The sequence below is a fragment of the Phyllostomus hastatus genome, unplaced genomic scaffold (genome assembly GCF_019186645.2).
Source record: "Phyllostomus hastatus isolate PE091 unplaced genomic scaffold, TTU_PhHast_1.1 phas_contig_137, whole genome shotgun sequence".
Classification (NCBI taxonomy): domain Eukaryota; kingdom Metazoa; phylum Chordata; class Mammalia; order Chiroptera; family Phyllostomidae; genus Phyllostomus; species Phyllostomus hastatus.
Window position 1 is genome coordinate 10,125,161 of NW_025333583.1, and position 25,487 is coordinate 10,150,647.

A 25,487-nucleotide genomic window follows, 5' to 3' on the forward strand; every position below is an offset into this window, starting at 1 on the left:
GAGAAAGCTGCCACCCTCTCTTCACCATGTGCCCGTAGAGAGCCACTCCACCAGCAACAGAAACTCTTGATTAAATCCCCTTCCCCGGGCTTTTGGCAGTGAATCCAGTTTTTCTTCTCTTTCTTTTTAATTCAGTTCACCATCCATCTCTGGCCATCCCACACTAACACCCCCCCCCCAAGCGCGCGTGTGCACACACACACACACACACACACACACACACCTTACATGGTAACTGAGACACCAGCAGACAGCCATTTCCCAAAGCTTGGGAAGAATTTCTTGGGCACTGTATATATCCAGTTGGCAATTAAGAAAAAGCTTCTGCCTCCAGCCTGGGCCTGGGCTAGTTAAGGGGTGGGAGGGAGGGGGAGACTGAGTTACTCCTCATTGTGTCCACCGTGCATCGAAGAACTCCCTCGTCCACACGCCCCCGACCACCTCCTCCCTCGTGCAGCCCCAGCCCAGTCCCCCATGCCCCTCTCTTACATTCCGGGGGGAGGAGGGCGCTGTTCACGGAGCGAAGGGGAGCCCCCGTGTGTCTCGAAGGCCTCTCCCCACCCCCACCCCGTGTGAGTTCGTACTGCAAAGCTCCTTGGCATCCTTGCCTGGGTTGGGTGTTGGGGAGCTCAAATTGCAGCTACAAACTGGCTGGCAGCCAGGGCCGTCTATTTAAAAGCGCCTGTTCGACCAGAGCCGGTAGTCTCTTTGGAAACTTCTGCGGGGAAAGAGCTAGGAAGAGCTGCAAAGCGGTGTGGGGCTTTTCCTCTTTTTCGCTCCTTCTAATTACCCTCTCTTCCGTTTGCACCCTTCTCCCGACTTCACGCAGAACCTGCGAATTTCGAAGAGGTGGTTGCAGAGCGGGAGAAAAGAGGTGTTAGGGTTTTGGATCTTTTTTTTTTTATTTCTTGATTTCAACATTTTCCCTTACCCTTGCGGCTGCAGCCGCCGCCTCCTACCTGTTCCGCGCAGCCGCGCGCCGCTAGCAGCTGAGGGTTAGAAAGGAGTAGGGTGTACTTTAGATTTTAAACAAAATTTTTGAAGACAAATCCATTTTTCTCCACCCACCCCGTCTTCCCCACAGCCTCCGAGCTCTCTATTCCGGTGGTTGCTTTGGGGTGGACAGTTTTTGGCTTGTCCCCCTGCACTTCTGACCAGGTCGGGCTTGGGGGTTGTTTGTCCAGCCCCAGTCCCAGTGCGTGCACCTGGCGCTGCTCTTTCCCCCCAACCTGTTGCAAATCTTTAGTCCTGGTAACTGGGACTTGCTTGCAAGCACCCCAGCCCTCCAACTCTCCCCACATTTTGCAATTGTCTGGGGAAGGGCACCTGCTCTACCTGCCAGAAAAAAAAAATTTTTTTTTTAATTTTCTCCGGCACCCTCCTGGCCCCTTTGTCCCTGCACTCTCACTCTCCTGCCCCGCCCCAAGGTAAAGGGAGAGACTCGGAGAAGATGGTGCTCACCGCGGTCCTACTGCTGCTGGCCGCCTGTGCGGGACCGGCCCAGGGCCTGGGCTCCTTCGTGCACTGCGAGCCCTGCGACGAGAAAGCCCTGTCCATGTGCCCCCCCAGCCCCCTGGGCTGCGAGCTAGTCAAGGAGCCGGGCTGCGGCTGCTGCATGACTTGCGCCCTGGCGGAGGGGCAGTCGTGCGGCGTCTACACCGAGCGCTGCGCCCAGGGGCTGCGCTGCCTCCCGCGGCAGGATGAGGAGAAACCGCTGCACGCCCTGCTGCACGGCCGCGGGGTTTGCCTGAACGAAAAGAGCTACCGCGAGCAAGTCAAGATCGGTGAGCGCGCTCAGTGTGCCAGTTACACGGCGCACGGGCAGGGGACAGGGGACAGGGGACAGGCCGGCCAAGCGCGCTTTGCCCAGAAAGCGGCTTAAAGCCGTGATGCAACCCGGGGTGACGGGAGCGGGGGCGGGGAGGGTCTTTACCCAGGCTGATCCAGCTACCCTAGGCTGCTGTCTCTCGGAGTCTCTCGGGGTCTTCCCTTCTGCTCCTCGCCCCCGCCCCCACCCTACTCCACCCCGCCCCTCCCCCCTCGTCCGAATACTGACTCCGAGCTCCTATTCAGTCTCAAGGTCCAAGTCCCCAGGTACTCAATCTCCAGTCTGAAAGGGTGCATGTTTCCTTATCAACTCCCTCCTCCACCACCTCCTAGCGACCCAACACGATTTTATTTTTTTCCTGAACTTGAAAAAATAAATCTCTTTGTTAAAATATTGCTTTAACTGGGGACCTGGAAAGAGGGGCTTTCTGTGCTCTTTCCACCTTTGTCCCTCCCAGACCCTGACGCGGTACCCGTCCCTTCTGATGTTTCTATTCATCTACCCCAACACACTCGCGCACGCGCGCGCGCGCACACACACACACACCGGCACGCACCCTTGGTAGCTATTGCCTTTTGGGTGCGGGCTTCCATGCCCCTCCCACGTGCACACCCATTACTTTTGACTCGATATGATTGATTGTGGTAGACGGTAAAACAGATTAGAATGCAAAATACCCTTTTTTTCTCCCTGGAAGGGAAAGATTACTTTAGACACGCACGGCGGAGGAGGGGAGGTCAGTCGGGTAGTGGTGGGGGCGGGGGGGGGGGGTGCGTAGGAAAGAAGGGTTTGGTGTTCTGTGTTGGATGTTCATCCCTGAACTTAATTACTTTTTCCCCCGCCCCAATTCAGATCTTTACCTAGGGCGAAAGGTGGATATATAGGGTTGGGAGGCACGAGGGGATGTGAAATTCAGACCTCAAGACTTCCCCCTCAGTACTAATCCCCGCCCCCACCCTCGCGCCCGCATCTCTCAAACCTGATCACAAGTGGGTGTGGTATAACTGTAAAAGAAGCCCTGGAAACACAAAATAAAGGGGACGAGGCTGGAAAAGCCACGCCCCGTTGCTCCGCAACCGCCTCCAAGTAGCCCCGCCCCCAGGCTGCCCTGCCCCCAAATTCTCAGCGCCGGGAGTCCGGGTTTAAAAGGTTGACTGAGCTACGTGTTTCATGAGAACAGTTCTGCCCCCTTTAGACGGGGTTTCTTTTTAGAGGTAACTGATCTTAAAATTTTTTTAATGGTTTAAAGAACTATACATACAAATCTGCATTCCGAAACGTCAAACTGGTTGTTGATTCTTTTCAAAAGGCATTAAGAGTTGGCTAAATAAATGTTTACTCTCCGTAGTCACCTCCTGGGACAATGCTCTTCTCTCCTATCCCCTCCCACTGTGAGCACCCCAACCTGAGTTGTCTTAAAACTGCAAACTACAGAACTACCACGTAGAGAGAAGTGTGTTGGCGCCTAAGAAGAGCCAGGAGAGTTGTTCTAGGTTCAAACTAGATGTCCCAAAACCTGCAGGTTTTGCCTCTTACAGGCGGCCGCCCCTCCGGCTTTGCAAGAGGTAGTCTCACTCCAGATCGCTGCCTGCAAAAAAGAGACGGAGAGCAACGTGCAGACCCCGGAGGCCCCAGAGGCCAGTGTGTTATTTTTATTAAGAATCACTTTTTAAAAGCAGTCCCGCCCGCTTTCGTCGTGGGGGTTGTGGATTTGGAAAAAGTTGGGGGGGGGGTGTGGGTGCGTGGAGCGGGTAAGAGGTATGAATCGATTTCCTGGCTTGGAAGAGCGAGCGCTCTGATTAAGAATCCGGTCACATCGAAAGTACGCCAGGTATCAGCCACATTCCGGCCCCGCTTTTATTTGCCCAACTGTGTGGTTGGTGTGATGTGGTAGGTGTAGGGTGTGTGCGTGTCTGTGTGTGTGTGTGTGTGTGTGTGTGTGTGTGTGCGCGCGCGTGCGCAATTGGTGGTAGAGCAAACTACCACAGGCGCATCCAACTTTCCAGTTCAACCCACACACACACACACACACACACACACACACACACACACACACACAGAGCAGCTTTTGTCCCAAGCAACGTGCCCTTTAGATTTCTCTGCAGCCCTTTCCTCAACCTCAGCCTTCAAGGTACCTCTGGGCCAATACCTAGCGGCCTCTCCGTCCCCTCCCCTCTCCGGCCCCAGTCCTGCTCTTGGATTCCACTCCGCCTTAGGCAGGTGCCTAACCATCTGCAGTCACCGACGGCTACGCTCCACCGGTGGCCAGGGCTGAAGCCTTTCTCCAGGACAGATAGGATGGGAGTGGGCATTCCTGACTATAGTTTTTCAACTCGAAAACCGTTCAGTGGGCACCCCAAAAGTTGAAGATGGCACAGAGGCACTTCTCAAGGAGTGGAAATTGAACAGAGAGTGGAGGAGAGTGTCAGCTCCTTTAACCAAAATTCCTGTTCCCCAACACACACTCACCACCCCACCCACCCACCAAAACCAGCAGTGTGAACTTGGGTGTGCTCTCTCTACCGCGGTTTCCATATCAGCATAGGTACTACAGGTATAGATCACACACACACACACACAAAATATATGTGCATACGTAGAGATAGATCAATATCTTTTTTCAATCCCCCCAAAAAGGAATGCATTTGAATTGGTATTGGGGAGCTGAGGATTGTGAGGTGGCAGGCAGCCAAAGCTTCTGGGAAGAAGGGCGGAGGGCGGGAGGGCAGGCTGAGGCTGGTGTTTTGCTGTGCGCGTTGCTGCGCAACAGGAGAGGGAGTCGGCCAGAGAGCTTGGGACTGGGAGAGCGCGGGGCCCTGCATTTTATTTCGGCGAGTTCAGGGGCCAAGATAGATATAGAAACAGAGGGCAGTGCGCAGGAGACTGGAAGGAGGCGGGAGACGAGTTATTTATTGGACCAAGCCCAATAAAGATCGGTGAGCTGGATCAAGCCGTGGAAGCTCCCTGCTTTGCTCTGGGCATTGTTTGCAGCAGCCTTGTGGCTTTGTGGGCGGGAGGGCAGCAGAGCCCGCATCTTTGCCCTAGTCTGGGAAGTCTCTCCGGTGCCTGGGAGACGTTCAGCTGGGGATGCAGGGAGAAGTGGCTTCTGGGCTTCAGTGCCGTTTCATTGAAAAATAAAGAGAGAAAGAAAGTCAAAATGTGCTCTGGGAAAGAAAGGAAAACAGTACCTCAATAAAAATGAATCCGGCCTTTGCCTCTTTTAGGGGTTTGGCCTCCATCAACCCTGGCTTCCACTCCAGACCTGGTCCAAATGCCATGTTGAAGTCAAGTTCCAGAGTTAGGTTTAGTGGCCAAATTTGTGTCTGGGTTGAACAAGATCATGGAAAACTGAAGGGGGCAGATGCTGTTCCCACCCGCACGCCCTCCCTTTGAAATGGGTCTTTGAGAGGCTGGCTGCACCCTGTGCCAACCAAAACCGAGGTGGGAAGACAAGCGATGATGCTTTTACCTTGACTTTTCTTCCTGCCCCCTCACCACCACCACCCCCCACCCCCCCCAACCCCACCCACAGCCTGCCCCTGTCCTCTGCGTCAGCTCAGGCTGCGAGAGCCAGCACAGTTGGCCCCATTTTCTTTCCATTTAAATTTTCCCCCACATTGTCCCTCCCTCCCTTTCCCCACCACACCCCCCCCCAACTGCCAAGGCGTCCCCTGAGGGCTTGAGTTTTTAAGTCAGAGCAGCTGTGTGTTAGTCCAGGGCTTGGGCCGGATTCGAGCGGGCAGGTGGGCTTGCAGCTGTACGGGGAGGTCAGGCCCGACCCCGGGAGCCAGAGGTCATCATGAGGGTTATGGCAAAGGGCATGGGAGCAGGAATCCCAGCAGAAGCCCTGGTCCCCTTAATGGGGGGAGGTGGGGGGGGGAGGGAATAGGGGGAAGAAAAGGTGACTTTTGTCTAAAGATTTTACTTTGTACCTGAGCAATACCTTTGAAACTTGGAGTTATTTAATGTGAGAAAAATAAAACTTTGAAGATGAGATCACCACACTCCGGGCCCACTGCATCCAGAAACTGGAAGAACACCCTACAGGGTCCAGGTACCAAGGAGGAACAGACCAAGAAGTAGGATGGTTGTGGCGAGAGACAAGGAGACCATTTGAAGGGGTTTTGTCTGAGTTTTTGTTTTGCATTTTTACTACAGTTGGTCCAGAAGTTGCGATCCCCAGAGAACTGTTTTTCATCTGGATAAGTTTTTCAAAACAACGATTTATTCAATACTTGCAAAAATAAATAAGCAAATAAACAAGGAAGCCAGTTCTAAGCTTCTACTCCCCTTTCCTCTATATCCAAAGAATCCCCCTCATTTTTCCAGTTCCATTTCTGTCCATGAGTTCTGTTACAATGTCTTTTTTTTTTTTTAATTCAAAGGAGTGACTGGAGATCTCTGTAAAGGGCAAAGTGGTCTTTCCTGCCTGGCCACTTGGCTTAACAAGGCCCTGACATCTCTCCAGGAATTGTCCGGGGATTGGCCCAAGAATGCTAAAGCTGAAAGGGACCCCTGCAATCGTGAGGTCAGGGCCCTCCTGTTACGGATGGGGATACTGAGGCCCAGAGTGCAGAGTCACTTGCCCGAAATCAGATGCAGGGTTAGTGGCAGAACCGGGACTAGAACTCAGCACTTCCCTCTTGAGTGTAGGGCTCCATGCTGCTGCTAGTCCTGGCTCTCTTCACTAGTCACCAGGACTCTTGCCTGGGTCCAGTCTAACTTGCGATGAGGTTTTTGGCAAAATATCACCTGATGCTCTCATCCCACAGCGAGGCTTGTGAAGATGAAATAAGAGCTCAGAACTTGGGGGGAGGGGGAGTGTGCTCCATTTTAGGGGAAGAGGCAAAATAGCCCCAACGTAGAGAATGCAACACCCCTGTTATTTTTCCATCACTCTCTGTTCCGTCCCTTTTTCTACCCAGTCGTGCAAAAAAGGCTGGCTTCGGCCAGTGATCTGGTGAGGGACAGGGGGCAGCGGGGAAGGAAGGGACTTCAGGTTCATGTGCCAAACCTCACTCCCCTGGGGACGCTCCTGATGTGGGAAGGCAGGCAGGCCCTCGCTGCGCCTTGGCCGGGCAGTGGTCTCTCGGGAGAACGTTGCACAGAGTGGCCTGCTTCTCGGGGCCAGCAGCCTCCGCCAGCGCAGGCCTTTCATGGAGCCAGGCAAGGGGATGATGAGAACTGAGCTGGGGTGGGCCAGGGTGGGATGAGAGAGTGGTTGGGAGATTTCTACGTCAGGAAAAACAGAAAAATGCACACCACAGAGCTGATAAGGAAGAGGGCAAGAGGGCCACAGGGCTTTTGAACGCATTCAGACTTGTAGGAGATCTTGCAGTAGAAGAGAGAGGCTTCCAGGTTATTGGAGTTGATCTGAGCTATTTCTAAGAGCCTCCTGACGCACCCTGGAGGCCCTGGCAGCTGCTCCCCCGAGGGATCTTCAAGAAGGAGGCCAATAAGACACACCCCGATTTGCAGCAGGTTAGACCGCCAGGTGAGCCCACGGGGATTCCTAAAATAAAGGCCATCTCATTTTTGATGGCTCACGCTTTCCCTTGCCAAAGCCTAAAACAAGACCTAGATGGACCCTGCACTCAGAACCGAGCCCCGTAGGACCCCTGCCAGCTGCCCAGGGTTTTACGTGGGCTGCAGGCATACTGAGCCTGGATCGTTTCATCACAGCTGTAATGTCTGTCTGTCACCCCTGTGGAGGCGACACTCACCCCCGGCCCTCTAGAACAATAGCACCGCCCAACTGAACCATAACCAAACTCCATCTGTCAAGTTCTCTAGCAGCCACATCTCTTAAAAAGGTAAAGAGAAGCAGGTGACATTAATTCTAGTCATCTATCGTAATATACCCAAAATAAACAATTATAAGACATGTTGCATGATTTCTCCCATCTGCAGTCTCTGAACCCCGAGGTGCCTTTTACATGTACAGCACCTCTCCCTTCAGACACCGAAGTGTCACTGGGAACACTTGACTGGCCGTTTAGCTGAAAAGTCGATGTGTGTGCTGGCGTGGTTCCACACGTACTCAAAAATGGCCCAATAACCAAATCAAGCGTCAGTGTTTAAATTTAAATTCATTGTCAGTGAAATAAATTTTTTAAATCCAGACCCACGACCACCTTTCAAGTGTCAAGAGCCACAGGTGGCAGGTGGCCACCAGCGAGCCCCTCCCACACTGAGAGGGGACTGCCATCTCCACTCTCTCCTCCTGCACCCAAAGCATCAAGAGGAAAAAGAGTCTGAGCTTGGATTGCCACACAGGAGATGGTTCCCTTCTTTGGCTCATACCAGGGCCTCTCTTCTCAAGGGGACCAGGGAAGATTTCAAACCACGTGCTCCCTATCGCCCCCTTCTGGTCATGCTGGTCATGCAGGGAATGTGGCTGCCTGATTGTAACGTTCTGAATGGGCTGTGATGAGTCATGAGTGGGAGTGTTGCCAGCTCAGGAAAATGGACCAGAGCTTCCGCCACGTCCTCATCTCCCATTCTTCCATTCAGAGGCTGCTTCCTACCTAGCCCCTCCGTTACTTTCTGGTTTGGGGTGTTAGGGAAGAAGACATTTCTACTGAGCCTGCTCGCTTTCCCCACCTCCAGAGAAACCTGGCTGGAGACACTCATCTTGGGAGTTCTGCATCAGTGTGTATTTATGTGCCAATTGATTACCGACTGTCTCCCCGGGGTCAAGAAATATGTACCAGGGTCACGGCCCTGAATCACGGTTTGGCCACCTTTTCTCTCTCCATCCGTAGGGAAGGAGACCAGCTGCCTTCGTGCATGCAGCGTGAAGGAATGGGGTTAGACTGAGGGAAGAACTGCAGGGTGAGTTCTCTCTGTGGGAACCGCTTCCCAGAAGCACTTGTGCAAAGTCCCTCTCACCCGGGGCTGGCAGACAGGCTCCCCAGAGACAAGGAGAGAGCCATCTCCAGCAGAACTTTCTGCGTCCAGGGAGCCTTAGATCTTGTGACGTACATGTCCATATCTGTCAATCAGGTGCCAAGCAACCAAATTTTTAGTTGATGATCGGAGCGAGCAAGGTGAGAGGCAACAGAGACCTGTGCTGGGAGGTAATTCACACGTCAACTCAGTGCCCTTAAGAACCCTGCAGGAAAGGGGCTGTTGTCATCCTCCCGTAACTCAGATGAGAAAACCGAGGCAAAGAGAGGGGAGGAAGAGACTAAGTGTTGTCAGAGGAAACCTGCACCGAGGTTTATTGAACCATTGTCAGCAGCCCCATCTTCCTCCCAAGAAGGGTAACTGAAGGTCATGGGTGGGTGGTCTGGCTATATTTGTTTACTTTGCTAGATGATGTTTTTATGTCTCTGCTCAGAATAGAGACGCGACATGGCTACATTGGCCAACTTTGCTGTTGGGTTACGGCGCCTAACCACATTAGTTCTCTTGGCCTGGATTGGGGTGGGGGCTGGCAAGGAGCTCAGCAGGGTAAGCCTGTTGCCCTCACTGTCTCGTCACCGACCCTGAACTTGCCCCTTCCTCCGCCACTCACCCCAAGACAGCAGGACTCCCCTTCTGTGTGTTCTTGCAACTCTTCCCATCTTGCAGCTGAGGATGATGATTGTTTGGGTTTGTTTTCCTCTTGGAAAGTCTACTTTTTTTCCTTCTCAGCCCATAATTCGGGTTAAAAAGAACCCAGAGCAGGCACGTCTGTGACTGACCACAGAGGAAACGAAAACAGTGTCTTCCGAGAGAGACCGGGACAAGGCAGACGCTGGCTGGGGGGTGGGATGGGCCAGAGGAGGGACGCTGCACCTCCCCTGGAAGGCCCCGCAGCCCCTCCCTGCCGCGCCAGCCCCGGCTCTCCCTGCAAAGGCACGCACGCACACGCAGTGTAATTGAGTCATTTGGCGTCTACAGCTGGGGAACCGTCAGACTTCAAGAGACTGAGACGTGCCTTATGGTTTCTTAAACAGGGAGCGCCAGCCCATCCTTCTCCTATGAGCCCTGTGTTGTGCAAAGAGGAGGAGGCTGCAGGCTGGCTAGGAAACATGGCAAGGTGGACAGAGGACATGAGGCATCCAGCCACACCCCGGCACGGATCCGTGCCCTCTGACCAGCTGTCCAGCAGAATTTTCCGCAGTGACAGATGTGGCTATTAAGTACTTGAAATGTGGCTAGAGTTGAATTTGTAATTTGATTTATTGTTCATTAATTTAAATAGCCATGTGTGGCTAGTGGCTACTGTGTTGGACAGTAAAGCCTCAGATCAAAGAGAAGCCCAGCAAATCCAGAGGACCCTTCCTCCTTCTGTCCCTGTCCTGTGGGGCTCATTCCTCTGCTTCCTTGCTCCCTCTGTGGCAGCCACTATGCTCAAAGACAGTGGCACCAGTGAGCTGACCTCTGGGGGCACCCACTGAGCACCACGGGACCCCAGGTTAGGACCAGAAAAGCCCCCAGACCCACTTCACTTTGTCTCCTGTGTAGATCCATGCATCTCTGCATTTAAAAAGTGTTCGCTGAGTACCCTGCATCACAGAGACAAAGATAAATAAGGAGCCTTTGCCCTTAAGAAGATTAGTGTTTAAATTCCACACAGGGAGCTAGAATGAGAGCCAGTGGAAACCCAGCTCCCTTTTTCATTCCTGTACAGAGGTTCTGGGCAAAGCCATCTTGTCTTCTGGCTAGAAAAAGAGACTTTCCTCTCTCCAGGTCCAGGTGGCCTGGCGCAGCCCTCCATGCTTCCTGAGCTGCGAATTCCAAGGACGCCTCGGTTTCTTCCGTTTCCGTCGTACGCAGAGTCACAAGACCTGGGCCACCCAGTTTCCTCTGAGGTTTGATTATGAGGTTAAGAAAGAATGAGACCTACCAACCGCCCACGAGCGGGCTGTTAATGGCGCCAGGGTGGGACCCAGAACCCAGGGGTGGGAGGTCAGAGTGCAGGGAGCAGCAGGTCCCTGGCTGGACCCATCCATCTGTCTCTGTAACTGGGGAGCAGGGTGGGATCAAACGTTTCTTAAGAGCACGTGCCTGTTTTGCCTGTTACTGTTGCTAAAGCTTCCTGCCCCTGCAGGACAACAGCAGCAGCGAGAGGGCGTGTGGGAAATGGTGGTGGAGCCTGGGTGGCGGGTATGCATTGTGCACCTGCACCGTGAGTGGGTCCGCCCACCCTGCGGTGCCCCTGGGTTCTCTGTGTTTGCTGGGACATGAGAAGGGTACAGTCCTCCAGCAGGTGTGCACGTTGGCGCGGGGAAGGCTCGTGTACCCGTCTGTGCCTCAGTGAATGTTACTGCACCAGTGTGGACGGGCAGCCCTTGGGAAGGAAGGGGGAGCTGAGCTGGCCCGCATGACCCGGCAGGGCTGGTGGGGAGGGGGATAGGAGCCAGAGCAGAATAACAACTCGCCCCAGAGGTGACGGTCAGGACAGTGTGAGGGCTCTCGCTCCCCCAGCCTCAGCCGGCCGTCAGGCAGGATCACAGAATTAAAGGGGGAGGAAATGATAGTGAACCGTCCACATTTTCCATCCCCTGCAGAATCCTTTCAAAATGGCACCTGGAGATGGGAAAGGAGGTTCTGGATATGCTTCACTTCTTTCCCTGACCATTGTTTAATTGCAGATGAGAGAAACAGCTCGGGGGGGGCTGGGAACGGCATGGTTATGCACTGATAAAGCCTTGCCCTCTCCCCTCACCTCCAGTTCCCACACCTGCCTTCTCCACCCTCCCCTCCTGTGGGTCCTTTCCAGCCTTCCCTTGTCCAGCTCCCTGACTCTCCACATGCTGCAGACACACAGAGAAAAGGAGAGGGTTTGAGTGGTTGTCAGAGAAACAGGCGCACAAATTCCAGATTTTAAAATGACTTACAGCCCCTAGCAATAAGCACCAGGGACACCTTGCATGGTCATCAGTCTCCTACGCCACCTACTGGCCATGGGGAGGTATTGACCTGTCTGTTGAACAGGTTCCAGAACCCCCTGCGCTGTTCTGTTCCTTCAGTGGTTGTTTGTGTACCAGGCAACCTAAGGGGGAGGTCCTCCCTTCAGTTTCACTTAAATCCCTCCCACCACCTCGGTCCACTTTCCCGCGATCAAATAGCTCAGGAGCTGCTAGTCTACTGGTGCCTTCTAGTTTTATACCAAACTTAAACCCTTCCCAAATCGAAAGCCTATTTATGACTCATCCACAAAGCAGCTGAGTAGGGCTTGCTGGCTGTAGCATTCCAGCCCTTTAATCTCAGTGGCTCTGCCCTGGCTTTGTTCCAAGTTTCCACTGTCTCTCTGGAGCCTACAGGTGACCACAAGACCCTGATCAGTATCTTTGATACTTGACTCACCACCGCCCCCCGACCCCGCCTAAGTAATAGGTCCCATGGGGTTAAGTGGCACCAAAAACCAGGGGGCGCATCAAAGTTCTAAGTCTTCTCGTCAGAGCAGCCAAAGAGCCGGTAGCCTGGGGAGGGTGTACCCTCAGGAGCCCCGCCCTGCTACCGCTAGGGAAGGGAAGGGAAGGGGAGAGGGTACGGGAATCGACATTTTGTTTCCCAAGGTCATCGTTGCTTAGCCCCAAGGCGATACTTGAACGCTTTCAGAGAAAAGTCTGAGAAACGTCAAGGTTAGTTTGCCCCGGAGTTTTTTCAAACCATTAACAGCCCCACCCTACTCCCAGGAAGGGGGAGCCCTTCTCAGAAGAAGCTACAAGTGAGGAGACTTGAGAAGAGCTGTTGACAGCACTCAGGGCTGTGAGCCAATGGGCTTCTATGTCCACCAAGACCAGAGGGAAATGCCCTGTGAAATGACACCCGGCAGATGACACCCTCTGACCAAAGGGACCAGAGGGGTCCCCCCAGAACAGGTGGCCAGAGAAGGAGGGGAGGCATACCCATCCCAGATGGCTTTAAGAGGTAGAAAAAGGACCATTGGGGTAGGTGCATGCACTTATTTCCGCTCGGACACAGGGGAGGCACTAGGTGGTCTGTTGGAAGGACGCCAGGGGCTGGGCCAGACCCCCGGAGGGGAGCAGCTTCATGGGGTTTCTCCCACTGGCCAGGCAACTGCTGCCACCTGGGTTCACAGGTGTCCCTGAGGACAGTTTGCTGGCCCTCCAGGCCAAGCCAGAGCAGGCCCTGAAGGAAACACTCATCTGTCTTCCCTGCACAGGTCAGCCCCCGGCCCCCTCTCCCACCTCCCCTCACTTCATCTGGTTCCAATCCTGATTGGGGAAGTGGGAGAGGGGTATGGCCATGCACCCCCACAATGCCCCCAGCCTTTCAGGGGCAACCATGTCCCGCTCTGTGCCCTATCCCGGTGGTCAAATGCTTTTTGAGAATTAGAGTGCTTGGTGATGCCCACAGAGGCTGAGTGAAAAGTCTCAAGTCGCTCAGGAAGACGGGCTCAGCAACCCGCCCTCGCCATGGTCGGCTTTTCCTCTCCCCACCACTTTCCCTCCACCACACACCCCCAGTGTCGGGTTTGGGCGTGAGTCACTAGATAACAGAGCCCTAGCTTCTCAGCTTGCACAGAGTCCCCCCAAACGAGCTATGCATGTCCCTGCATCCCAGCCCCATTCTAGCTCATCCCACAACCAAGAAAAGTAGGGTTAGTGCTGGCTGGTGTGTCTCAGTGGTTTGGGTGCCAGCCTGCGAACCAAGGGGTCGCCAGTTCAATTCCCAGTCAGGACACATGCCTAGGTTGTGAGCCAGGTCCCCAGTAGGGGGCACACAAGAGGCATCCACACATTGGCTTTTTTTCTCCCTCTCTTTCTCCCTTCCCCTCTCTCTAAATACAAATAAAATCCTTTAAAAATTTTTTTAAAAAAAGAAAGAAAAGAAAAGTAGGTTTACCACAAAGCACCACTCTATGAGCTAATTCCTAGAAGGCCACATTCCACAGTCCAGGCACATCACGTGTGGATGAGTCAACACAGCAGGTCCCGATAAGTGGAGTCGGAGCAGTGAGTCAGGTCACGGTGGGAAGACAGAGTGAAAGGCCAAGAGTAGAGAGTGGGGATCCTGGGGCGTGTGTGTGTGTGTGTGTGTGTGTGTGTGTGTGTGTGTGTGTGTGTGTGCGAGTGTGTGTGCGAGTGTGTGTGTGTGAATCATTGAGTGCCGTAGTCTCCATTTCCCTCCCACTGCCCCCCTCCCCAGCCTGGTGTTGAACCGGGTTCAGAGAGAGCGTGCCTCTGGCTTGGCTCCTTGCTCTCTCCCTGTCATCTTCCCCTCCCGGGGCTACATCCCTTCCTCTGCTGTGGATAAATAACCCAAATCAACACCCCACCCCACCCCCCCACCCCCACTGCAGAGCCTTGCAAACCTGTGGAGGCTTCTTCAGGGCCGGGAACTTCCCTGCCAGGGTCTTAAAGGCCGGATGCCTGTTCAAGGAAAAGTGACAAATCCAGAGCCAACAGACAAGCAGGTGCTCGGGCGCTTCCTGACACCTGCCACCCTGACCGGGTTTGGACGCCTTCCTTAACACACACCTGTAACTTCTCCTGGGCCCAGAGCGGCCGCCCCGGGGACACAAAACAGCATCTTCTCACCCAGATTCCCTCTCCCTGCGCCCCCCTTTCCCACCTGCTGCCTAAGCCTTTCCTTCTCCTTCCCACCAGAGCACCTCGCTCCCCGGTCGCCCAGCGACAGCCAAATGGGTGCAGAATAGCTTCCCCCTGCACGCCATGTGAGTTATTTGGGGTCCCCTCCAGGCCCTGTTTTCTTTCTCTGGAATTTGAAAAGAGAGCAACGAAGACAGGGCCTCCCTGCCCCGACCCAGGCACCTGGTCTCTCCATGGGCATCCTGGCCACACCCTGCCCCCTGGGCAGGGCAGGGCAGCCCAGACCTCCCCGATCTGGCTGTGCGTCCACGGGTGGGGCCACAGAGCTGAGAGGAGAAACAGCGACCCAGGAGGGTGCCTGTGGGATCAGAAGTAAATGGAAATTCTGTGGGCCGAGAAAAGGCCGGGCGGGCAGAATTAACAGATCAACAAATAAATGAACAAGGTCCTACTTCTTCAAAGGTCATAAGTCAGCTAAGTATAGACTGTCACCATGTCGCCCCTATATATAACTGTGCCAGCCCCAGCCAGCTGTCAGCCTCTCTCGCCCAGAGCTGCAGCCCGCCCAGGGCCCAGAGCACAGAGCCGGCTCTGAGCCAGAGCTGGGAGTCCGGCCTTGGGGTTCCTCATCCCCCACAGCGACCTGCCAACACCGGTCCCCTCCAAGCCCCACATCTCGGGCTTCCCAGGTCCCCTCCTCCCGTTCTTCACGATGGCTCCCCACACCCGGCTAGTTCAGACCCCCAGGGCCCTCCTGCCCACCCAGTGCCCCAAATCCAAATACTTCACAAGAGGTTAGACGGGGGGCCCCCCTGTCCACACCCTGCTGCCCTTGTTTTCCACCAACAACCAAGATCTCCAGGTTGTGTGCTTACATCAGAGCTGCACCCCCAGCCACTGCTTATCCCGCCCCAGTGAGCAAGCCCTTGACCTCGAGTCCTCCCACAGGCCACTTCGCTCCCACTTCCCCCCCACTTCCCCTTTCCTGCCCCCAGAATGTCTTCTCCCTCCTGCCAAACTTCTCTCGCTTATCAGCCTGACTTTTTCAACATCCCCCAACTCCATGAAGTCATCCTAGCTTCACTCCGCAGGACTCCGATCCTTCCAGCAACTTCCTACTACTTCTGTGAGTTTGACTCGGGCCCTGGTCCTTATTTCAGCTCCAGGAGGGCAGAGACCCCCGTCTCTGCACCCCAACCTCAGAGCCTCGGGCTCTGCACATCCGTGTCTCGGCTGCAGAGGCTGACCCTCCGCTCCCTTCTCCCCGCAGAGCGAGACTCCCAGGAGCACGAGGACCCCACCACCTCCGAGATGGCAGAGGAGACCTACTCCCCCAAGATCTTCCGGCCCAAGCACACTCGCATCTCCGAGCTGAAGGCCGAGGCCGTGAAGAAGGACCGCAGGAAGAAGCTGACCCAGTCCAAGTTTGTGGGAGGAGCGGAGAACACCGCCCACCCCCGGGTCATCTCTGCGCCTGAGATGAGACAGGAATCCGAGCAGGTGAGTCCCGAGGGTTCTCCTCTGCCTCCCTCTGCACCCACACGCCGCAGCCTCTGCCGCCACCCTGATTTGCGTCTAAATGAGCATTCGTGGCAGCGGGAGGTGCTTGGGGTAGACCTAGTGCAGGACCTGCCGCTGGCAGTGGAGAGTTTGGAGAGCCTGCAGTCGTCAGGGCCGAGGGCCTGTCTGAGCAGCAGCAGGAGCAAAGGCAGCGCTCGAGGGAGGTGCCGGCTCTCGCCGGAAGTGCCAGCAGCCGCAGCGAGCACCCCCGCCCTGGAGCTGCGTCCTCACTGGGGCAGACGCTGGACATGCTCCCACAGCAGCGATTTTCCACCTTTTTCACCTATCTCATGGCACACATAAATGAATCACTAAAATACTGTGGCATGCCAAAAAATATATAATTGTTGCCTCTCTGACCAAAAAGTGGGTATAATTTTGATTCATTCACACCAGATGGCTGTTGCCGCTTTTTTATTTGACCATCAAGGGAAAAGAGGCCGGTGCCCCTGACTGAACAGGCAGGCGTCGCGTGTTTTAGAAATTCTTGCGCACGACACTTGAACACCACTGCCCTAGAGCACCCGCAGAGCCCACCCCTGGGCGCAACTACTCAGCGTCATGGAAACGTCGGTGGGTCGTATAGAGACAGGGGGGACAGCGTGCCTCTGGACCTGGTCACAATGCACGCCTTGCACACTTTATATGCCCAGGTTGCATAACGAGGAAAAAAGAGGAAAGATCTTTGGTAGCAACTAATTGGAACAAAAGGTGGACCCCTTTTCCCGCAGACCCTTTAGTCCCCCCACCCTGGGGCCACACGTTCTGCACAGGTAGGTGGCTTCCCCCTGGATCCCGCCACGCCACTCACCCCTCCTGTCCACCCGCAGGGCCCCTGCCGCAGACACATGGAGGCTTCCCTGCAGGAGCTCAAAGCCAGCCCTCGCATGGTGCCTCGTGCCGTGTACCTGCCCAACTGTGACCGCAAAGGATTCTACAAGAGAAAGCAGGTACGCCCCTGTCCCATGCCCCCAAGTTCAAAGGAAAACCTCTACCAGGGAACCTCTAGCTCTAAATGCCTAAAATTTCTGTTATTAACAATGATGTTTCTCGAACCTCACATATCCTTACCACAATTGTGATTTTTCCCATCCCTTGCTATACTATGCCAATCCACTTAAGTTTTAATGATTTACCTTATTTACATGAATTTTGAAAGGAAAATGTATATCTCTGTGTGACAACGTGTGTTGTATGCTACTTTCTGATACACAGGAATACACACACATATATATGTCTTTAAAACAGATTTTCACCATGCACCACCTGAAGCCGTTTTGGGTCCCATTCACAGCCAGACTTCCTTCTGGGCAGCCCCACTGTGGGTTAACTGGTGGTACTTGGCTGTTAAACTGGGTCTGCGTTACCTTCAGGCACTGGTCTTCAGCCTCCCTGGGGCATCAGAATCACCCAGCAGGCTTCTTAAAACACTAATTACTTTCCCCACCCACTCCCCAGAGTGTCTGATGGGTGGGTACGGGTAGACTCTGAGAATTTTGCTTTTCTAACAAGTTCCCTCCCATGTGACCCCATGCTCCATGAGGGCATCCTCATCCAAGTTAGAGGTCAAGAGCCAGGTGGCCTTGGGTCAATGCTTGGCTCTGCCACTTACTAGCTGTGTCCTATTGCCCCGGTTATTTAATGTCTCCGTCTCCAGTTTCTCATGTCAAATGGAGAATGGTCATACTTATTATTTTCATGCAATTATGAAGAAGAATGGGTTAATCTCTGTAAAGCACTTAGAACAGTACCTACTATACTGTAAGTATTAAATAGCAGAAATGATGCCTCCTATTTATTATTATTATTGACATAAACTGCAGAAGTGATGCCTGCTATTTATTATTATTATTATTATTATTATTATTATATCATTAAATCATGAAGCTCTTCAGAGAATACCAAGTTGGAAGATCCTGCAGGGGTGGCATAAAACAGAAGTTATAGGAGGTAGCCAAGGGCAGGCTGCCTAAATTACCTTTTCCCCAGGCCCTCCCGTGCTGTGGGGACACCAGAACCCCAAGGGCTGGATACAGCCCCCTCAGCTCCCTGGGGGTGAGAGTCTGTCTTCGGGAGGGAAGACGAAGGGCCAGGCCAGAGCAGAGCCTGCTCGGGGCACGGCCATCCTCACCACCTGTCTCTCTCCCCACCACAGTGCAAGCCTTCCCGTGGCCGCAAACGTGGCATCTGCTGGTGCGTGGACAAGTACGGCATGAAGCTGCCCAGCATGGAGTATGTCGACGGGGACTTTCAGTGCCACACCTTCGACAGCAGCAACGTTGAGTGATGCGTCCCCTCCCCACCCTTCCCGCACCCCCTCCCACCCCCAGCCCCAACTCCAGCCAGTGCCTCCCTCCACCCTAGGACGCCACTCATTTCATCTCATTTAAGGGAAAAAATGCATATATCTATCTAATTGAGGAAACTGAGGACCTCGGAATCTCTAGCAAGGTCTCAACTTTGAAAATGGCAACAGCGGAGATGAAAAAAGCTAAGGAGACCCCCCCCCCTTTAAATGGTTTTCTTTTTGAAGCAAGTTGAATGAACGAGGAAAGGAAGAGAGGAAGCACAGGAGGAAGCGAAGGGAAGAGGCATGGGTGTAGGAGAGAGGGAACGATGAACAGGGTCAGGAAAAGGCAGGAGGCATGTGGGCAGGAAGGAAAGACCAGGCACCGTGGCTGGATCCACCTTCCACGAGCAGCCCCGGCCCGAGCTGGGGACACGTTGGGCACTAGAAGTTGTGGCCCAACCTGTATTTGATGGCACGCTTGGAGCTTTCGCAGTTTGCAGTTTAGATTGGTCACAAGGGGAGAAAGGACTAGACAAAAGGGTGTCATTGCCTCTCCTGTATCTATCTCCTCCTCCAGCCAGCAATGTGGGTGGCTCGAACCCTCCTTCCTCTGTCCACCCCAGTAGAGTGTTCTCTCCCCCCAAATTTATAGACACTAAATGCATTCCATTCCTCTCGAAACAAAACAAATGAACAACCGAGGGATATTAGATAGATAGGATTTCCTAAGCAGACACATAAGTGTTCAATGTGTGTGCAGATTTCCCTGTGCAAACTCTTAGGAATCAGCACAGACCCCAGCAGTGGGAGGACTCGTTCCTCCGGGGAGACTGAGACGCGCAAGGAAGCGTGCGGTCTCGGCCCCTCCACGCATTCAATTCGCACCTAGCACAGCCTCTGTGGGGGAGGATAGGCTGAAAAAAAAGTGGGCTTGTATTTATCTACAAGGCTCCATGTAGTCATATATAGGCATATAAATCTATTTTTTTCTTTTGTTCCTTCCTTCCTTCCTTCCTTTCAAAGGTTTGCATTAACTTTCTAAAGTAGTTCTTATGGGGGCATTGAGGAGCTTCCTCATTCTGGGAAAACCAAGAAAATTCACATTCTCCTAACACGACCCATAACACCAGAGTTGCCTGCCTCCCGTGAGCAGCGGCCCCCTTTGTGGGGCACAGTGTTGGACTTTTTCCTGATTTCCCACAGGCACACGTGTTCACACACACGTCCCAGCCGGGTGGCCGTGCTCTCCCAGCAGGTCCCTGCAGACCCTCCGGAAGTAACCGTCTCCGGAGCCCACACTGAGAGCCCGACAGGCCCAGGTGTGACCTAGCGCTCCCATGCAGCCTTTCCACGTCACCCGGGCAGAGCCTGTGCTTTGAACGCCTCTCTTACTCTTCACGCTGGCAAAGCAGGAGAGAGCCGGACATGAGAGGTGGTGGAGAGGGAGATAGAGGCGAACAGGTTGCAGAGCAGGGAGGCAGTAAAGGTGATTGTTCAGGCCAGAGAGATGGAGGGAGGTGACAGGGGGCTAGGGGAATGGGGGTGGACAGCCCCACTCTAGCCTTGAAGCAAAGCAAAAGAAAAGGGGACAAAGCCAAGGGCCACGTCCGTGGCTTCCCACCCGATAACCCCTCTGGGATTCGAGAAGAAGTAGAGAGGAAAATGCAGGGACAGGTTGTAACAGAGAAATGAGCTAACTCCAGGCCTTAGAGCCAGGGAAGGTGGGTCACTTAGGTGGGCTCTAGACTCAGCAGCTAGCCCAGAGAGAGGATCCACGGAGACTGGCCATGTTTTGAAGGGACGAGACTTTGTGCTCAGACGCCCGTCTTCCCCCTGCAGTGAGGGGCTGAGGTCAGAGAGTCTTCTAAGCTCTTCCTGAGTGAACTCTGGCCAGTTCAGGCTCCCTCCCTGGGGTGGGGGATGGAAGAAAGGCCCAGGCCAACCAGGAAACGGATGCTCGGAAGTGCTGTCCTTTGGCAGCCACACTTTGACCCCAGGAGACTCCCATTCTCCACTGACTTTCCTCGACAAATGGGTGGCTTTGGGGCTGCCCCCTGAGGCTGGAGATGGCCCGCCAGGAAAGGGGGTTTGGACACTGGCAAGGAGACCCTTTCTCACTGTGAACCCAGCTCTCTCTACGCTCTCTCGACGGCACGGCACCGTGGAGACCCCTCCAACACTGAACTGGGGGCAATGAAGAGGGGCAACGAAGAAGCAGATCTCTTCCAGCTAGCAGAAAATTTGCAGCTGCGGAACTTGGGGGATGGCTTCTGCTCCCCGAGACAGGACGGTTGGCTGGGGATGGGAGAGGTGGTGGATTTTCACAGGACAAAGGGCCTGATGGGAATGGAATGGCAACCGCAAGGACTCACTGGACCTGCCCCGTCTCTCTGTGCAATAGCCCCCAGCCCCCAGCCCCCATTCAACGCCATAGGCCAGTATCGTGAACCTTCCCCGCTTGCCCCTTTCTGCCCACGCTCCCTTTGGATCTTGAGCAGCCATCTAACTGGGACCTGCCAGGTGGATACTGGGGTACCATTCCCCCTAAGAAAAGACTGAGCCAGGCACTGCATACCCCACCCCTACCCCTCCCCAGGCTTGGACCTGGCTCCTGAGAGGGGTTCTCTCCACGCCCCGCCGATGTTTACTGGACTTTGAATGGGCCTCTGCCCCTTACACTGACTCTTTGCTGTCAGCCACGAGACGGGGGCCAGGGCCTGTAACTCCACCAGTCTCTTCAGATTCCCAGAGTTCGTGGCAACTAATGCATACCTGTGAGTCTCCAGTGCTTGCAGGGGGTGATTCTGGTCACCTGGCCACTCCCTAGAGGACACTGGACCTTCATGACAGGTGGAACTAAACCTCTCCAAGGGGAGGTCTGGCCTGAACCCAGAGTGGAGAGACCATGGGGAGAGAGTCGCGGGGGGCAACGGGGCCCAGGCCCTGGGCAGGGGTGGGGTGCTGTTGGCAGCGAAGTCCCGGCCAGCTTCTCCTGGCCCCCAGGCTTCCCGCTGGCCACCGACTGCTCACCTGGAGGCCTCAGGCTCCCACCGTTCCGTGGCCTCCAGTCTCAGTGTTGCAGCCCTCGACAGGAGGTCTCTCCTCATCTCCCTTTTGACTCGCGCCTCACTCCAGCTGTGTGGCCCACGACCGCTGCCCAGTGACGGAGGCAGGCCCAGCCAGGACCGATCCCACTCCTCCCCCCAGGAGCTGCCCTGCCCGCCCCGGCAAGGGAGGGTGTTTGGGGAGGAAGAGAATCCAGACTTTCTCAGACAGCCAGGCCTGGACAGGCAGGCCTGGAGACATCCAACCCTCACAGCGGGAAGGAAGGGAGGCCTGGGAGGCCCTACAGGGTCCCCCCTCCTCCCCTCGCCCATTTTCCCATTACTACCTTGGTGGTCTCCACGGTAACCCCTGCAGGGTCAGCCTCCTCTAAGGTCTGCGGGAGGCGGGCCTCAACCTCCCTTCTCTCGCAGCCACAGGGCTGCCATGGCAACTGCCCAGCCCCCTAGGAGTGGGCACTGTTCTCCCTCTCCATCTGCTCAGCTGCCCAGAGGGCTCCAGCCCAGAGTGGGAACGTCAGAGAGGAGCAGGCCCAGGAGAAGCAACAGCCCTCTGGCCTCAGCGAGGACCCTGGGCTTCCGAGAGAGAGGAGGCTAAGCTTCAGGGCTTGGTGGGACGAGGGGTGGGGCCCGACCTGCCAGCAGCCCGGGCGTCGTGCTGTCTGTTTTTGAAACCACTGAAGCGCAAGGCGTGTCTTGCACTTTTCTCCGCTTTTTCTTTCTCTTCGGTTTTTGTGTCTTTTTTTAAACATACTTTCTTGGTTTTCTAATGGAGTATATAGTTTAGCCATCTCCACAGACTCTGGCCTCCTCTCCTTAACTCCTTCCGGAGGGGAAAGGGAGGTGGGAGGGCCACCTCCCTGCCTGCGCCCACCCTCCCCCCCCAGGTCTCTGGTCCCCGGACGCCAGCCTGAGTCTCACCTCCCGCCGCCGCCACCGCCGCCGTCACACAGTAGCCCACATGGATAGACAGTTGTCAGACAAGATCCTTCAGATTCCGAGTTGCCTACCGGTTTGTGTTTTTGGTTTTTTTTCTTTTTAAGACAGCAATAACCACAGCACATATTACTGTAGTTCTTGATAGTTTTGCATACATACATACATACATACATACCTACATACCATAGCTCTATTTTCTCCTCTTTTTTGTTTTCAACTTTTTTAAAGAAAATAAATGCTCATAATCTTTACTGGTAAAAAAGGATGGATAAGCAAACCAGCAAACAAAACCAGTTTGTGGTAAAAAAAAAAAATGCGGGGGGAAAAAAATCACCCGAATGCGGAAGAACTCGCCTCCTGTTTAGCATTTTGTACCTACAGAAATAAAAACGAGAAAAAAAATACAGAGGATCTCACGTTTTATTAAAAAGGTGAAGATTTCTGTATACTATTTATTCAACGTATAATTTATGTTACTCCTTGATCTTTGTCTTGTGTCATGACAAAGCCTTTATTTAATAAAGTTATGCGTTCAGTTAGCCTGCGTCAGCTTCCTCCTGGACCCAGGACCCTCCTCAGGCCACGCTCCAGAGGGAAGGACAAAGGTCAAGGTGGAGGCTGGGCCCAGGGGACCCCCCAAACCTGCCCTCCCATCCAGAACTTGGGTGCCCCCTTCTCCATCCCTTCAGAACTGTCAGTGAGCTCATGTACACCGTGTGCTTAGAACAGCGAGTAGTCAATGCATGTTCAGCTACTGTTATTACTGTTATATTCTTATCATTTAACCTCAGCCCCTGCTATTAAATAAAGTGGCCTTAATCTACCCTTAAGCAAATGATGGCTCTCTTCTCTTTGGAGAGGATTTTATGGAAGACACTTCTAGAATGTTCCTCAGTCACTGCTGGGAACCTCTGGCCAGGGCAAACTACCTCCTGCAAACTACCCAGCCCCTCTGCTGTGTCTGCCCAGTGAGGATGGAAGTGATGAAACAGCTGGTGACTCTGGGTTTAAGCTTTCAGGGGCTTAAAGAGCCCGGTTCCCACATTGTCCTTTCTGCCTCAGTCACTCCGCTGCAGTGCATCCTCAGCCTCTTCTCTCGGGCTCTTCTCCCAATCCCCGTGTCCCCGCTTCCTTTGGGGGGCCCACAGCAGCACACTGTCCTTTATGCGTCCTTGTGAGCGTACCTTATGAGGTCCCCCCAGCCCGTGGGCACAGCCGGGAGGCAGAGCTGGCGGCATCTCCTCTCCGCCCGGCCCCCTGCGGGTCATTGGACTAGTTGGGAAAGCCCCCGCCTGGCCAGGGGCTTGGCCAGTCATCGGGCACACTCCTTCCGAAGGGTCCCTGGGTCACTGAAACTTCCCTGAGACCTCTCCCCTGTCTGTGCACAGCGCTGCAAACGTGCAATCTTACGCAGCGAAGACAACAGTGGAGGATGTGAAAGCATTGCCAGGAGGCGCAGAGGGGCTGGGTGCCTTGCCCACCTCCTTTTGCAGGGGTGGGGGCGCCGAGGGGACAAGAAGAGTGCCGTGCCATGCAGGAAGGCCTTGTTGGGCCACGTCAGCCCACAGGACACCGCCTGCCCTGGGACCGTCTGCTGGCCTCTCCACCCGCGGCGGCTCACCCACCCTGTGTCACGCACACTCCGCCTGAAGGGGGTGTGAGCAGGACTCTCTTCACCTGCTGCTCCTCCTTCAGGGCTCCTCCGCCCCCACCCCACCGTGTTCCTGTGCCCCCCGAGCCTCCCCCCACACCCACATCCCTCACCTAAACACTCAGGATTCTGGCTCGCAGCTGCCCCACCCTTTTGTCCCACCCCTACCCTGGAACCCACAGAGCACCTTAGTGATCACGCATTCACTGCGGTCTCTGGGGTCCAGTAAGACGGGCTGGAGTTTCGTGTCACTTTTAGGACACTTTCAGAAACACTGTTCTATTCCACTCGCCAGCTCGACCGAGTCTCTCTGTGTCCATCAAAGCCACACTCTGAGCCCTAGGACCCAACGTTCCCACGGGGACAATCGGAAAAGCCCACTCTCCTGTTCCACTCACAGTTACTATCACAGCGACCGGAACAGAGTGATGGGGCAGCAACATCGGCATTTTACGGAAGGGACAATGGAGTCTTTGGTCTCGCCATGCCGAGTTTTGATCCATCAACCCTCTCTGGCTCTGCTTCCTTCCCCGAGACCGGGCCCATGGCCCCACTGACAGCTGCCACATGTCTGGGTCTCCCATGCCCTGGGTACACCTCACCAGCCAACCTTGTGGCCCCTGCACAGCCCTGTGGAGTCCTGATGAGAAAGTCGTCCCACCGTCCTGTGAGCAGACACCACCCCAGCACCCGAGCCTCAACATCCGCCTGGGGAACCCACCTGGGACCCCTACCTGCACTGTCTCCCTCCCATGCTCCCCTCAGGTCTACAGCACACCCACATGCTTCTCCCCACACTGCCTTCCCCCGTCAGAGAAAACCAAGAGCTGCCTGTGAGACCCCCCTCATCCTCCCCTCCCAGATCCCCCAGAGTTAGCTGCAAAACCGCCATCACGTCCCCTTCCCTCCCCAGCCAGCCCCCCTGTTTCCAAGGACAGCTCCCTTCCTTTGCTCCCCCCACCTGCTGCTCCCCCACCTCCTCCGTCAGCCAGCCATCTCCTCTCTCACTCTGCAGGTGGCAAAGGAGAGGGAGAGAAGGGGGAGGCTATGAACAATGTCCCGGAGGTGGAGCCAATGGGACTCTCCCGGCGGCTGGGTGTCGGGATCAGGATGAGCAGGAAGTCAGGATGTCTTCTCCACCCAAAACCCAGGCAACCCACACCCAGCAGGCCCGACCTGGGCTCATCCCTTAAGCTCAGGTACTTTGCCTGTCTTATCATTATATCTTACCCTTAGGAGTGCAAGTTCAACAACAAAGAGAAATTTGAGCTCTTCCTTCCCCTAAACCATCCCCACTCCATCTCCCTTCTCCTCCTCCTCCTCCTCCAACCCCGGTCTTCATCTTCCTCCTCTATTTGCTGTCCCAGGGAAAGGTGCCACCAACCATGCAGTCACCACAGCCTGACCCTCAGCCACCATTCTTTCTAAAAACATTTTTAGTTTTCCTTTGTTGATTTTAGAGAGAAAGAGGAAGAAAAGGGGGGAGAGAGAGAGAGGCAACCATCGATTAACTGATATGTGCGTTCATTGGTTGATTCTTGTATGTGCCCTGATGGGGACCGAACCCACAGCCTTGGTGTAGCAGAATGACGCTCTAACCATCTGAGACCCAGCCAGGGCTGTCCCAGACATTATTCTTGCCTCC

At 54.7% G+C, this 25,487-nt stretch overlaps 1 protein-coding gene across 1 annotated transcript; it reads left to right on the top strand.

Moving 5' to 3' along the window:
* Positions 1–695: 695 nt before the first annotated feature.
* On the top strand, positions 696–22,730 carry IGFBP5 (insulin like growth factor binding protein 5). Its single transcript, XM_045852716.1, has 4 exons — positions 696–1,784; positions 15,611–15,840; positions 16,731–16,850; positions 18,056–22,730. Exons 1-4 carry the CDS (start codon positions 1,451–1,453, stop codon positions 18,185–18,187), a joined length of 816 nt encoding a protein of 271 aa, XP_045708672.1. The 5' UTR covers positions 696–1,450; the 3' UTR covers positions 18,188–22,730.
* The last annotated feature ends 2,757 nt before the right edge of the window (positions 22,731–25,487 follow it).

Bases quoted from the DNA above. Each gene is read 5' to 3' on its own strand.
- IGFBP5 (XM_045852716.1), top strand. From the start codon at position 1,451: ATGGTGCTCACCGCGGTCCTACTGCTGCTGGCCGCCTGTGCGGGACCG. The intron at 15,841-16,730 runs GTGAGTCCCGAG...GTCCACCCGCAG, and splicing joins TGAGACAGGAATCCGAGCAG to GGCCCCTGCCGCAGACACAT. The intron at 16,851-18,055 runs GTACGCCCCTGT...TCCCCACCACAG, and splicing joins GATTCTACAAGAGAAAGCAG to TGCAAGCCTTCCCGTGGCCG.